This window comes from Leptodactylus fuscus, chromosome 5 (assembly GCF_031893055.1).
Source record: "Leptodactylus fuscus isolate aLepFus1 chromosome 5, aLepFus1.hap2, whole genome shotgun sequence".
NCBI classification, from domain to species: domain Eukaryota; kingdom Metazoa; phylum Chordata; class Amphibia; order Anura; family Leptodactylidae; genus Leptodactylus; species Leptodactylus fuscus.
Genome location: NC_134269.1, coordinates 213718969 through 213732638, shown reverse-complemented (window position 1 = coordinate 213732638; position 13670 = coordinate 213718969). Strand labels below are relative to the sequence as shown.

Here is a 13670-nt window from a genome sequence, read left to right as displayed (position 1 = left end):
GAGCTGCGCTCACTATTCTGCTGGTGCAGTCACTGTGTACATACATTACTTATCCTGTATTATACTCCAGAGCTGCGCTCACTATTCTGCTGGTGCAGTCACTGTGTACATACATTACATTACTTATCCTGTATTATACTCCAGAGCTGCGCTCACTATTCTGCTGGTGCAGTCACTGTGTACATACATTACATTACATTACTTATCCTGTATTATACTCCAGAGCTGCGCTCACTATTCTGCTGGTGCAGTCACTGTGTACATACATTACATTACTTATCCTGTATTATACTCCAGAGCTGCGCTCACTATTCTGCTGGTGCAGTCACTGTGTACATACATTACATTACTTATCCTGTATTATACTCCAGAGCTGCGCTCACTATTCTGCTGGTGCAGTCACTGTGTACATACATTACATTACTTATCCTGTATTATACTCCAGAGCTGCACTCACTATTCTGCTGGTGCAGTCACTGTGTACATACATTACTTATCCTGTATTATACTCCAGAGCTGCGCTCACTATTCTGCTGGTGCAGTCACTGTGTACATACATTACATTACTTATCCTGTATTATACTCCAGAGCTGCGCTCACTATTCTGCTGGTGCAGTCACTGTGTACATACATTACATTACATTACTTATCCTGTATTATACTCCAGAGCTGCGCTCACTATTCTGCTGGTGCAGTCACTGTGTACATACATTACATTACTTATCCTGTATTATACTCCAGAGCTGCACTCACTATTCTGCTGGTGCAGTCACTGTGTACATACATTACATTACTTATCCTGTATTATACCCCAGAGCTGCGCTCACTATTCTGCTGGTACAGTCACTGTGTACATACATTACATTACTTATCCTGTATTATACTCCAGAGCTGCGGTCACTATTCTGCTGGTGCAGTCACTGTGTACATACATTACATTACTTATCCTGTATTATACTCCAGAGCTGCGCTCACTATTCTGCTGGTGCAGTCACTGTGTACATACATTACATTACTTATCCTGTATTATACCCCAGAGCTGCGCTCACTATTCTGCTGGTGCAGTCACTGTGTACATACATTACATTTGTAGTCTGTTACCATGGAGACACACGTGTGTAGGAATAAGAACGCCTCTTGCTCCTCACCAATATTTTCCAAGACTTTACATGTTGTTTAATTACACACAGACGCCTCAGTATATACACGCGGCCCCTCGCTGGGGGGACACGGCCACGAAAAGAGCTTGTATGGGTCCCGGCGCGCACACAATAAATAAAATAAATAGAGCTTGTGTCACGTGTGCGAGGATAGTTGTGCGTCCGTGGTGAACACGGTGCAGTCCGAGCTGAGTAACTCCTCCTCCTCCTCGGAGTCCTCCTCTTCCTCGTCTTGGTCGGTGAGGGGGGCGGCGCTGGGACCTTTGCAGATCTTCAGGTGTCGGGTGAGGTGGTATTTGGTGAGGAAGGCCTTGGAGCATTTCTCGCACACGTAGTCTCTCTTCCCTAGGTGCGAGTTCAGATGTTTCTTGAGATGGTTCGTTCGGGAGAAGTGTTTGTCGCATTTCGGACACTTGATTTGTCGTTCTCTGTTGGGGGGGGGGATGGTAAATAACGGGGTGATAAGAAAACGCACTTTTTGCGGTCTCAATGTAGTGTCCTGAACCTGAAATACTCTGCGCTGCTGGGATTCCCCTCCCCACCTCTTAAAGGGGTTGCCTGTGTTATATTGAACTCCACTTCCTCTTACATCCGCTGGTCACATGACCATGCTGCAACCCAAATAAGTTGTAATACCGAGCACAGCCACTATACAATGTATGGCGCTGTCCCTGGTAAGTCGTGAAGAGGCCGCAGCAATCAGTATCACATTTCCCAACAATCCCTTTAATGCTAGCCCAGTCGTATGCAATCTTAAAGGGATGGTCCAAATGGGCATGCCCTTTACATGTACTAGTTCCACTGCAAACCACGTCAGCTCTACTCCTGCCCTGATGTAAGGTGCATGGTCCTGCATGTAACATACGTGTGCTTAGGATAGGTCAGGGTCCAACATCTGCTGTATGACGAGGCTTTGCGTCACTGAATACCAAGCACAGCGCCGCCCATTGACGAGTGGTTGTGCTCGGTAGTACAGCTCAGCTCTACCATGCGACCAATGAACGTGATGTCATTGGTTCAGGGAAGAGGCTGCTCTTTGATATCTGACTGGCAGTGGTGGCTGATCAGGGGTTAAAAAAAATCCCAGAATCTGTGACAGTCTAGGTCAGTACCGCTTTAAATTAACCCATTACGTTACATACACTGTGACTGTTTCTATTCGATGGAGCAGGCTGCCACCTAGTGGCGACTCACCGAGTGTGCGTGAGGATGTGCTGCTTCAGGTCCTGCCTCCTCATGAACATCTTCTCGCAGAAGTCACATTTTAGGTTCTTCTCGCCCGTGTGGGTCACCATGTGTGAGGCCAGGTGGGCTTTCTGGGTGAAGGACTTGCCGCAGAGCACGCAGCGGTGATTCTTCTGGCCTGAGGAGGAAAGGAAAACAAAACCAAAATCTGTAGCGCCTGCCAATGAATGGGACCTGCATAGACCCATGTGCCCTCCTAGGGCAGTGGGCGGGGCTTACCTGTGTGGATCCACAGGTGGGTGCGCAGGTTGCTGGGGTCGCTGAACGCTTTGCTGCAGAACTCGCACTTGTGGGGCTTCATGCCCATGTGGCCCATGTAGTGCACATTGAGCTTGGAGGAGGAGGAGAAGGATCGGGGGCACACCGTGCACTTCCACTTGCGCTCTTTGCTGGGGGTCACTGCTTGGCCAGTGTCCTCGCTGCTCAGGGGTTCGCTGGGGAGGTGACTATTAATATGGCTGCTGAGGTGAGACTTGAACTCGGCGTAGGACGAGCATTCCTTCCCACAGTGACACAGCAGCATCTCTGGCTGCTCCGGGAGACCTGGGGTAAATCACAAGGGTCAGGGGAAAACCGCAGAATGATCACATGATCGCCACAAGATGACCACCGTCCCCTCTAAGTAGATCACAAATAGCCCCAGCTCAGGGGATCGATCAGGCAGAGCGCTGATGAAGCCGTCTGTCTGATCCTAAAGAGAACTGTGCGGCTGCAGAGTCCTCTCTATCCCCTTCCTGCACCCAATATATAGTGGTGGGGCCACATATTACACAGCTGTCCACTGAAGTCAGTGAGGGCCCTGTACCCGCACCCCCATCCTAATCTGATGAGAGTATTACCCATCTGCTGGGCGTAGTCCCGACTGTAGTAGAACAGCAGCTCCTCCTGTGCTGGGATGTCCCGGGTGGTGTAGAAGTAAATCTTCCCATCATGGGGATAAGCCACAAGATTCTGTTCATCCAGGTTCCTTAAAACAAGGACAAAGGTCATAACAGTGGCAGAGAAGAATCCGGCGGAATATAAGCGAGGGGCGATCGCCGGCATACCTCGCCTTCCGGACAAACATCATCCAGTTACATTCATTCTCGTCTGTGGTTATGATGCAGAACTCCATCACGTTGTTGCTGTAAATCTACGATAATCAAAAAAAAATCACAGTGTCACTGATCACTGACACTCTGGAATTCTATTCCAGATTAGAATGACCATAGTTCTTGGGCTCTATACTACAAGGACAGGCATGGAGTTATGGTGCTGATAGGTCTTACCTTCCAGATGTGGTTGGCAGATTTATCAGTCCAGCCGGCAACTTCTAGAGATTGACTCTCTTGTCCTATTAAAGGTCCAAAGCAGGTCCGGACCGAAATACTCTCCTGTGTCCACACTCCTAAAAGAAGAAGAAGAGGAGGAGGAGCTATCAGAAGAGCTGCAAATCCTGCAGCCACCACTAGTGGGAGTTCACTGTACACTGTGTTATTATAGAGATCAATGTATAATCTGTATGCAGTGAGCTCCCTCTAGTGGTGGCTGTATAATCTATATGTAGTGAGCTCCCTCTAGTGGTGACTATATTCTGTATGTAGTGAGCTCCCTCTAGTGGTGTCTGCATATAATCTGTATTTAGTGAGCTCCCTCTAGTGGTGACTGTATATTCTGAGCTCCCCCTAGTGGTGACTGTATAATCTGTATGTAGTGAGCGCCTCCTAGTGGTAACTGTATAATCTATATGCAGTGAGCTCCCTCTAGTGGTGAGTGTATAATCTGTATGTAGTGAGCTCCCTCTAGTGGTGAGTGTATAATCTGTATGTAGTGAGCTCCCTCTAGTGGTGACTGTATAATCTGTATGTAGTGAGCTCCCTCTAGTGGTGACTGTATAATCTGTATGTAGTGAGCTCCCTCTAGTGGCGACTGTATATTCTGTATGTAGCAAGTGGCCCCTAGTGGTGATTGTATAATCTGTATGTAGTGAGCTCCCTCTAGTGGTGACTATATAATCTGTATGTAGTGAGCTCCCTCTAGTGGTGACTGTATAATCTGTATGTAGTGAGCTCCCTCTAGTGGTGATTGTATAATCTGTATGTAGTGAGCTCCCTCTAGTGGTGACTGTATAATCTGTATGTAGTGAGCTCCCTCTAGTGGTGACTATATATTCTGTATGTAGCAAGTGGCCCCTAGTGGTGACTGTATAATCTGTATGTAGTGAGCTCCCTCTAGTGGTGACTGTATAATCTATATGTAGTGAACTCCTCCTAGTGGTGACTGTATAATCTATATGCAGTGAACTCCCTCTAGTGGTGACTGTATAATCTGTATGTAGTGAGCTCCCTCTAGTGGTGACTATATATTCTGTATGTAGCAAGTGGCCCCTAGTGGTGACTGTATAATCTGTATGTAGTGAGCTCCCTCTAGTCGTGATTGTACAATCTGTATGCAGTGAGCTCCCCATAGTGGTGACTGTATAATCTGTATGTAGTGAGCTCCCTTAGTGGTGACTATATAATCTATAGGTAGTGAGCTCCCTCTAGTGGTGACTGTATAATCTATATGTAGTGAGCTCGCCCTAGTGGTGACAGTATAATCTATATGCAGTGAGCTCCCTCTAGTGGTGACTATATAATCTATATGTAGTGAGCTCCCTCTAGTGGTGACTATATAATCTATATGTAGTGAGCTCCCTCTAGTGGTGACTATATTCTGTATGTAGTGAGCTCTCTCTAGTGGTGGCTGTATAATCTGTATGCAGTGAGCTCCCTCTAGTGGTGACTGTATAATCTATATGTAGTGAGCTCGCCCTAGTGGTGACAGTATAATCTATATGCAGTGAGCTCCCTCTAGTGGTGACTATATAATCTATATGTAGTGAGCTCGCCCTAGTGGTGACAGTATAATCTATATGTAGTGAGCTCCCTCTAGTGGTGACTATATAATCTATATGTAGTGAGCTCCCTCTAGTGGTGACTGTATAATCTATATGTAGTGAGCTCGCCCTAGTGGTGACAGTATAATCTATATGCAGTGAGCTCCCTCTAGTGGTGACTATATAATCTATATGTAGTGAGCTCCCTCTAGTGGTGACTATATTCTGTATGTAGTGAGCTCTCTCTAGTGGTGGCTGTATAATCTGTATGCAGTGAGCTCCCTCTAGTGGTGACTGTATAATCTATATGTAGTGAGCTCGCCCTAGTGGTGACAGTATAATCTATATGCAGTGAGCTCCCTCTAGTGGTGACTATATAATCTATATGCAGTGAGCTCCCTCTAGTGGTGACTATATTCTGTATGTAGTGAGCTCCCCCTAGTGGTGACTGTATAATCTGTATGTAGTGAGCTCCTCCTAGTGGTGACTATATAATCTATATGTAGTGAGCTCCCTCTAGTGGTGACTATATTCTGTATGTAGTGAGCTCCCCCTAGTGGTGACTATATAATCTATATGTAGTGAGCTCCCTCTAGTGGTGACTATATTCTGTATGTAGTGAGCTCCCCTAGTGGTGACTGTATAATCTGTATGTAGCGAGCTCCCTCTAGTGGTGACTGTATAATCTACATGTAGTGAGCTCCCTCTAGTGGTGACTATATAATCTATATGTAGTGAGCTCCCTCTAGTGGTGACTGTATAATATATATGCAGTGAGCTCCCTCTAGTGGTGACTATATAATCTGTATGTAGTGAGCTCCCTCTAGTGGTGACTGTATAATCTATATGTAGTGAGCTCCCTCTAGTGGTGACTGTATAATATATATGCAGTGAGCTCCCTCTAGTGGTGACTATATAATCTGTATGTAGTGAGCTCCCTCTAGTGGTGGCTGTATAATCTATATGCAGTGAGCTCCCTCTAGTGGTGACTATATAATCTATATGTAGCGAGCTTCCTCTAGTGGTGGCTGTATAATATATATGCAGTGAGCTCCCTCTAGTGGTGACTATATAATCTATATGTAGTGAGCTCCCCTAGTGGTGACTGTATAATCTGTATGTAGTGAGCTCCCTCTAGTAGTGACTATATAATCTATATGTAGCGAGCTCCCTCTAGTGGTGACTGTATAATCTATATGTAGTGAGCTCCCTCTAGTAGTGACTATATAATCTATATGTAGTGAGCTCCCTCTAGTGGTGACTGTATAATCTATATGTAGTGAGCTCCCTCTAGTGGTGACTGTATAATATATATGCAGTGAGCTCCCTCTAGTGGTGACTATATAATCTGTATGTAGTGAGCTCCCTCTAGTGGTGGCTGTATAATCTATATGCAGTGAGCTCTCTCTAGTGGTGGCTGCAGGCAGACAGAATTTTAGCATTTAATTTGCTGGAGATCTGGATCTCTGTGTCAGATTCTGTTTTACATAAATTACGGCTTTGGCTCATTTCTTACCCACGTCAGCTCCTGTCACCGACTGTCTCAGCACCATCTGCTTGGGAAGTGACAGGCGCGCCCGACTCTCGATGGGGCTGTCTGGTATGAAGGTGACCGGGCCGTGCTCAGGGCAGTCAGAGGGATACGCCCGGTTACATAGAGTACACCCTGTAAAGGGGAAAGACACAAAATTATACACTCTGGGCCGTATGGGTATGGTGGCAGTGCCCACAGGATCACCTAGGCGTAACAGTATATCAGGGTCAAAGCCATTGAAATACTATTACGTCAGGGGTTAAACCAAGTTTGTGACTCTGATCAGGAACCTACTTACAAATTGTGAACAGGGTGGCCATGTTTTCCTTGTTAGAGTTGGAGTCTATCTGTAGCGACGCCGGCACGAACGTCAGGTTCCCCGTGTCCACGTGTCCGCCGGGCAGGGAGACGTCTGATGTGATGGAGGCCACAGTGACGGGCTCCAGGGTGATGCCGCTCCCGTGTAAAGACACTGAGGTCAGGGAGGAGAGCTGGTGTGAGGTAGACAGCGCCACGCTGACGGGGTTACTGCTCAAGGCCACGGTGTGGATGGCGTCAGTAAGAGAATTTTCTGACATGCTGGACCTGGCGCCCATGTGATGCTCCGACTCCATAACGACAGGAAGCTCCAGTGACCCGCTGTGCAATGGCAGGACTCCAGCGTGGCCCACGGCATCGGGAGGTAGGTTGGCATCCACAGTCAGAGGTTCGTGGGAACGTGACACGCTGGTGATCTGTCCGTGCTCCCCCGTCACCCCCTCTATGGTCAGTTCCTCTGTGATGTGGTCGGTGGTGATAGGGCTGTTCACCCGGGAGACGTTGTCCATGCTGATCCCAGCATCTAGCGCCACCTCATGGCCATCGCTGGGATGTAAGCTCTGTCCGGCATGTCCACCCACTGAGCGCGAGTCCAGGGATACTATTCCTGCCTCCAGTCCTACAGAGCCCCCAGACTGGTACGGGTCCAGAGAGGGATTATTGGTGGATACGGCAAGGCCGCCATTAGAGTCAACGTTCAACGTACTGGGGTGGATGTACTGAGGAGGGGGCCGGTCTGCCAGGTACGACAAGATTCCTGAGAAGAAAAAGGAAGACGTTTACCTCATCTGGAGAGGAATCAAGCAACTTTCTAAACAGTCTTTAATAAAAATTTCCTATTATTTGGCTGTATTTTGGTGTAGAGTCTGTGCAACTGCTTCACCTAGCGGACTGTCCTGCTGCTTCTGAGAGAAATCCAGGGCGCACAGCTCCGGGATGTAGCTCCTTCCTTCTATTTTATCAGGGTTATAGATAAAAGCAAAAAGGGGGCAAGAGGTGGGACATAGCAAATTAGAGAGAGTGGAGAGAAGAGGAAAGGATCCAAGTTATCAGGTATAGGGCAAGTCACACAGTCTGTAGGTAAGGAAGATACTAAACAAGGGGGGGAGGTGAAACATAACACAGCCTGTGTATGAGTGTAAAGGTAAAGCAGAGAACGCGTGGCAGACTCTGCAGGAGGAGGGAGAGGGAAACCAAACACTCCTCAGCATCAGTGTCTGTCAGCACAGGAGAGGAGATTCCTCATTGGCTGTAGAAGGAGAAGTCAGTCCGGGAATGACACATGACAGCTAAGTAAAGGCAGCATCCTGGACACACAGAGCTCACACCCAGCATGTATGACTGAGTAGAAAGCACATACGGCAGAACGTTCAGATCTTACACCACTCAGCATCGTTGTCTGTCAGCGCAAGGAGAAGAGTTACGTGCTGTAAAAGGAGACAATAGTCCAGGAATGATGCTGCGCATGTGAGTTAGTGAGGTCAGCAACTCTGGGAGGAAACTGGCCGACTGTTCAGGGGAGGGGGGAACCAAACACTTCTCAGCATCAGTGCCAGGCCGCGGTTACAGGATCACTTGACAGACCTGGTGAAATGAGGCGCTAGAGTCAAAAAGACAGAATGAGAGTTATTGCTGCAGAAGACATACCTGGGAGTATGTGCCGGAAGTAGCTGCTCTCCAGATGGGGGTACGGTGGAGGGGGTAGGGTGTAATTCCGTTCTGGTAGACCACACATGACGCCCCGTTCGCTGATTCCCATTGGAAGCATAACGGACAGAGTGGAGGGGAGCGAGCTTAGAGACGGGCCAAGGTTGGGAATCGCCACGGGTAAACCTAAAGGGAGACAATTATGAAGATGTAAGAAAATACCGCCCAACAGGGGGCAGCACACGGATCTTGTAATGCAGATCTGGATGTGACTGGAGTAGAAGACCCAGAACTAAGATATGTGGGTCCCTTACAGGACTCCAGACCCAAGGGTTCACCTACCGGGCGTGGTAAGAGTGTTGTGTGGCGGTGAAGCTGTCAGTCCAAGGTGACTTCCGGAGACTGGCAGAGTGTTGGCAACTGAGGAGGAGCTCAGCTGGTCCATGCCCACCACGCTCAAGTTCAGATCATTCATTCTGGGGAGAGACAAGGGTGACACATCCTGTATCTCAGCCACTCAAAGGTTAAGAACCTTAGATACACCCAGGCAGGCAGTCAATGCACCAGCTACCTTACAGCTCTGCATACAGGACCCAACATCATCAATGTCATCCAGAGCTGCACCTCTTCCCCTCTCACAGCATGCAGTCTCAGACACAGATAACTGCAGCTCCATCCCCCTCCTCCCTGACTCTACTGTATTACCGCTGACAGATTTTACATTACACATCTGTACCTGGGGCAGATCTTATTGTCATTCTCAGAAGAATCTTCACCCGAGACACAAAGGTGGACACCGTAGACAATGAGGAGGCTCCATGGTAACTGGCCTGTGAAGTGTGGTCATGGCTGGGCTGCTGCAACATACAAAGTCACAAAACAAGTAAATACAGGGAGAGAGGCGTCCTATATACTGGGAGAACCCCTAATAAAGCCCCGAACCAGCCGATCACCCTAGGCCAGCAGTGGTTTCCTCTTGTGACTCGCGGCCGCCCGTTACTCAGATATCACTATTGTCATCAATATCCAAATGTACTGTATGTACACAGTGACTGCACCAGCAGAATAGTGAGCGCAGCTCTGGAGTATAATACAGGATAAGTAATGTAATGTATGTACACAGTGACTGCACCAGCAGAATAGTGAGCGCAGCTCTGGAGTATAATACAGGATAAGTAATGTAATGTATGTACACAATGACTGTACCAGCAGAATAGTGAGCGCAGCTCTGGAGTATAATACAGGATAAGTAATGTAATGTATGTACACAGTGACTGTACCAGCAGAATAGTGAGCGCAGCTCTGGAGTATAATACAGGATAAGTAATGTAATGTATGTACACAGTGACTGCACCAGCAGAATAGTGAGCGCAGCTCTGGAGTATAATACAGGATAAGTAATGTATGTACACAGTGACTGCACCAGCAGAATAGTGAGCGCAGCTCTGGAGTATAATACAGGATAAGTAATGTAATGTATGTACACAGTGACTGCACCAGCAGAATAGTGAGTGCAGCTCTGGGGTATAATACAGGATAAGTAATGTAATGTATGTACACAGTGACTGCACCAGCAGAATAGTGAGCGCAGCTCTGGAGTATAATACAGGATAAGTAATGTAATGTATGTACACAGTGACTGCACCAGCAGAATAGTGAGCGCAGCTCTGGAGTATAATACAGGATAAGTAATGTAATGTATGTACACAGTGACTGCACCAGCAGAATAGTGAGCGCAACTCTGGAGTATAATACAGGATAAGTAATGTAATGTATGTACACAGTGACTGCACCAGCAGAATAGTGAGCGCAGCTCTGGAGTATAATACAGGATAAGTAATGTAATGTATGTACACAGTGACTGTACCAGCAGAATAGTGAGCGCAGCTCTGGAGTATAATACAGGATAAGTAATGTAATGTATGTACACAGTGACTGTACCAGCAGAATAGTGAGCGCAGCTCTGGAGTATAATACAGCATAAGTAATGTAATGTATGTACACAGTGACTGCACCAGCAGAATAGTGAGCGCAGCTCTGGGGTATAATACAGGATAAGTAATGTAATGTATGTACACAGTGACTGTACCAGCAGAATAGTGAGCGCAGCTCTGGAGTATAATACAGGATAAGTAATGTAATGTATGTACACAGTGACTGTACCAGCAGAATAGTGAGCGCAGCTCTGGAGTATAATACAGGATAAGTAATGTAATGTATGTACACAGTGACTGTACCAGCAGAATAGTGAGCGCAGCTCTGGAGTATAATACAGGATAAGTAATGTAATGTATGTACACAGTGACTGCACCAGCAGAATAGTGAGTGCAGCTCTGGAGTATAATACAGGATAAGTAATGTAATGTATGTACACAGTGACTGCACCAGCAGAATAGTGAGCGCAGCTCTGGAGTATAATACAGGATAAGTAATGTAATGTATGCACACAGTGACTGTACCAGCAGAATAGTGAGCGTAGCTCTGGAGTATAATACAGGATAAGTAATGTAATGTATGTACACAGTGACTGCACCAGCAGAATAGTGAGTGCAGCTCTGGAGTATAATACAGGATAAGTAATGTAATGTATGTACACAGTGACTGTACCAGCAGAATAGTGAGCGCAGCTCTGGAGTATAATACAGGATAAGTAATGTAATGTATGCACACAGTGACTGTACCAGCAGAATAGTGAGCGCAGCTCTGGAGTATAATACAGGATAAGTCATGTAATGTATGTACACAGTGACTGTACCAGCAGAATAGTGAGCGCAGCTCTGGAGTATAATACAGGATAAGTAATGTAATGTATGTACACAGTGACTGTACCAGCAGAATAGTGAGCGCAGCTCTGGAGTATAATACAGGATAAGTAATGTAATGTATGTACACAGTGACTGTACCAGCAGAATAGTGAGCGCAGCTCTGGAGTATAATACAGGATAAGTAATGTAATGTATGTACACAGTGACTGCACCAGCAGAATAGTGAGCGCAGCTCTGGAGTATAATACAGGATAAGTAATGTAATGTATGTACACAGTGACTGCACCAGCAGAATAGTGAGCGCAGCTCTGGAGTATAATACAGGATAAGTAATGTAATGTATGCACACAGTGACTGTACCAGCAGAATAGTGAGCGTAGCTCTGGAGTATAATACAGGATAAGTAATGTAATGTATGTACACAGTGACTGCACCAGCAGAATAGTGAGCGCAGCTCTGGAGTATAATACAGGATAAGTAATGTAATGTATGTACACAGTGACTGTACCAGCAGAATAGTGAGCGCAGCTCTGGAGTATAATACAGGATAAGTCATGTAATGTATGTACACAGTGACTGTACCAGCAGAATAGTGAGCGCAGCTCTGGAGTATAATACAGGATAAGTAATGTAATGTATGTACACAGTGACTGCACCAGCAGAATAGTGAGCGCAGCTCTGGAGTATAATACAGGATAAGTAATGTAATGTATGTACACAGTGACTGCACCAGCAGAATAGTGAGCGCAGCTCTGGAGTATAATACAGGATAAGTAATGTAATGTATGTACACAGTGACTGCACCAGCAGAATAGTGAGCGCAGCTCTGGAGTATAATACAGGATAAGTAATGTAATGTATGTACACAGTGACTGTACCAGCAGAATAGTGAGCGCAGCTCTGGAGTATAATACAGGATAAGTAATGTAATGTATGTACACAGTGACTGTACCAGCAGAATAGTGAGCGCAGCTCTGGAGTATAATACAGGATAAGTAATGTAATGTATGTACACAGTGACTGTACCAGCAGAATAGTGAGCGCAGCTCTGGAGTATAATACAGGATAAGTAATGTAATGTATGTACACAGTGACTGCACCAGCAGAATAGTGAGCGCAGCTCTGGAGTGTAATAATGGTCGCACTCAGTGATATTTCGGATACTGAGGTAAATCTCACACCGTCACACGTAATCACATAATAAAGCAGATGACGATGTTTTTGGGGCGGTGTGGGAGGAGCTATAGCGGTCATTATGTCTGCGCCCCCTTTTCCACATATCAGGACCCCCAGACCCCCCAATATCTGTAATTCTATGGCAGACAGCGATGTGAGGAATTAGTGCAGTCGCTTTGTCATTACTGAGGCGTCTCCATCCACACGTGAGGACACATAACACTGACAGATGACAAAGGGAAGCAGTCTATGGCTGGCGGGGCATGCTGGGAGTTGTAGTCCTACACCGCAGCTCAGGCACAGTGTAACCCCTTCCCCGGGCCTCCTTATAATCAGCGCCCCATATAAACACCCGGGACACGTCACCGGCCGCCGCTACTCACACCTGGCCCTCCTAGCGCCGCGCTCGGCCATTCTTCCTTCTCTCCTCACAACTCTGTGTCCGTATCCACTCCCAAGATGGCGCATGCGGAAGTGACGTCACGCACGCCGCGCGGACCAATCACCGCCCGCAGGGAGGTCACGCCACACATGAAGGGGCGGGGCTGTGGCGGCGCTGAATACTCTGGCATCCCTGGTGTTGCCATGGAAACGGGAGGCTGCGGCTGCGCCGGTGGTCCCCATGTCTATCGCGATATAGTGAGGGGGCGTCACCTTCTCTTATCACGATATGACATCATAATATAATACAGTATTCTGTATGACATCATAATATAAGAATCAAAATGTATCGACAATTTATTAAATGTTTTTCTAATCTGTTTCTATTCCTTGATTGTAGAAGGGGGAGGAGCTAAAGTGTGACGTCATCTGTTAGTAGTGATGTAATGATGGCTCCATTGTAATCCTGTCTATGATGTCAATGAGGTGATTACTAACCGCTACAAAATTGGCAAGTGTCAGTCTATTATTAGGCTTAGTGGCCAGAGTGAAAATTTATATATAAAAAAAACTGCAAAAAAAGAAAA

At 46.7% G+C, this 13670-nt stretch overlaps 1 protein-coding gene across 1 annotated transcript; it reads right to left on the bottom strand.

Moving 5' to 3' along the window:
• Positions 1-1167: 1167 nt before the first annotated feature.
• Positions 1168-13166, bottom strand: PRDM4 (PR/SET domain 4). The gene is made up of 12 exons (XM_075275260.1): positions 13086-13166; positions 9498-9618; positions 9104-9237; positions 8762-8947; positions 7095-7871; positions 6779-6928; positions 3674-3792; positions 3452-3537; positions 3245-3372; positions 2625-2948; positions 2355-2523; positions 1168-1588 (listed from the first exon to the last, which is right to left on the bottom strand). Exons 3-12 carry the CDS (start codon positions 9234-9236, stop codon positions 1297-1299), a joined length of 2364 nt encoding a protein of 787 aa, XP_075131361.1. The 5' UTR covers position 9237; positions 9498-9618; positions 13086-13166; the 3' UTR covers positions 1168-1296.
• Between the last annotated feature and the right edge of the window lie 504 nt (positions 13167-13670).

Excerpts from the sequence above, each read along its gene's own strand:
- PRDM4 (XM_075275260.1), bottom strand. The coding sequence starts at position 9,236 with ATGAATGATCTGAACTTGAGCGTGGTGGGCATGGACCAGCTGAGCTCC. Across the intron at positions 6,929-7,094 it reads GGCCACCCTGTTCACAATTT|GGTGTACTCTATGTAACCGG; the intron begins GTAAGTAGGTTC and ends TCCCCTTTACAG. Across the intron at positions 2,524-2,624 it reads CCACCTGTGGATCCACACAG|GCCAGAAGAATCACCGCTGC; the intron begins GTAAGCCCCGCC and ends TTTCCTCCTCAG.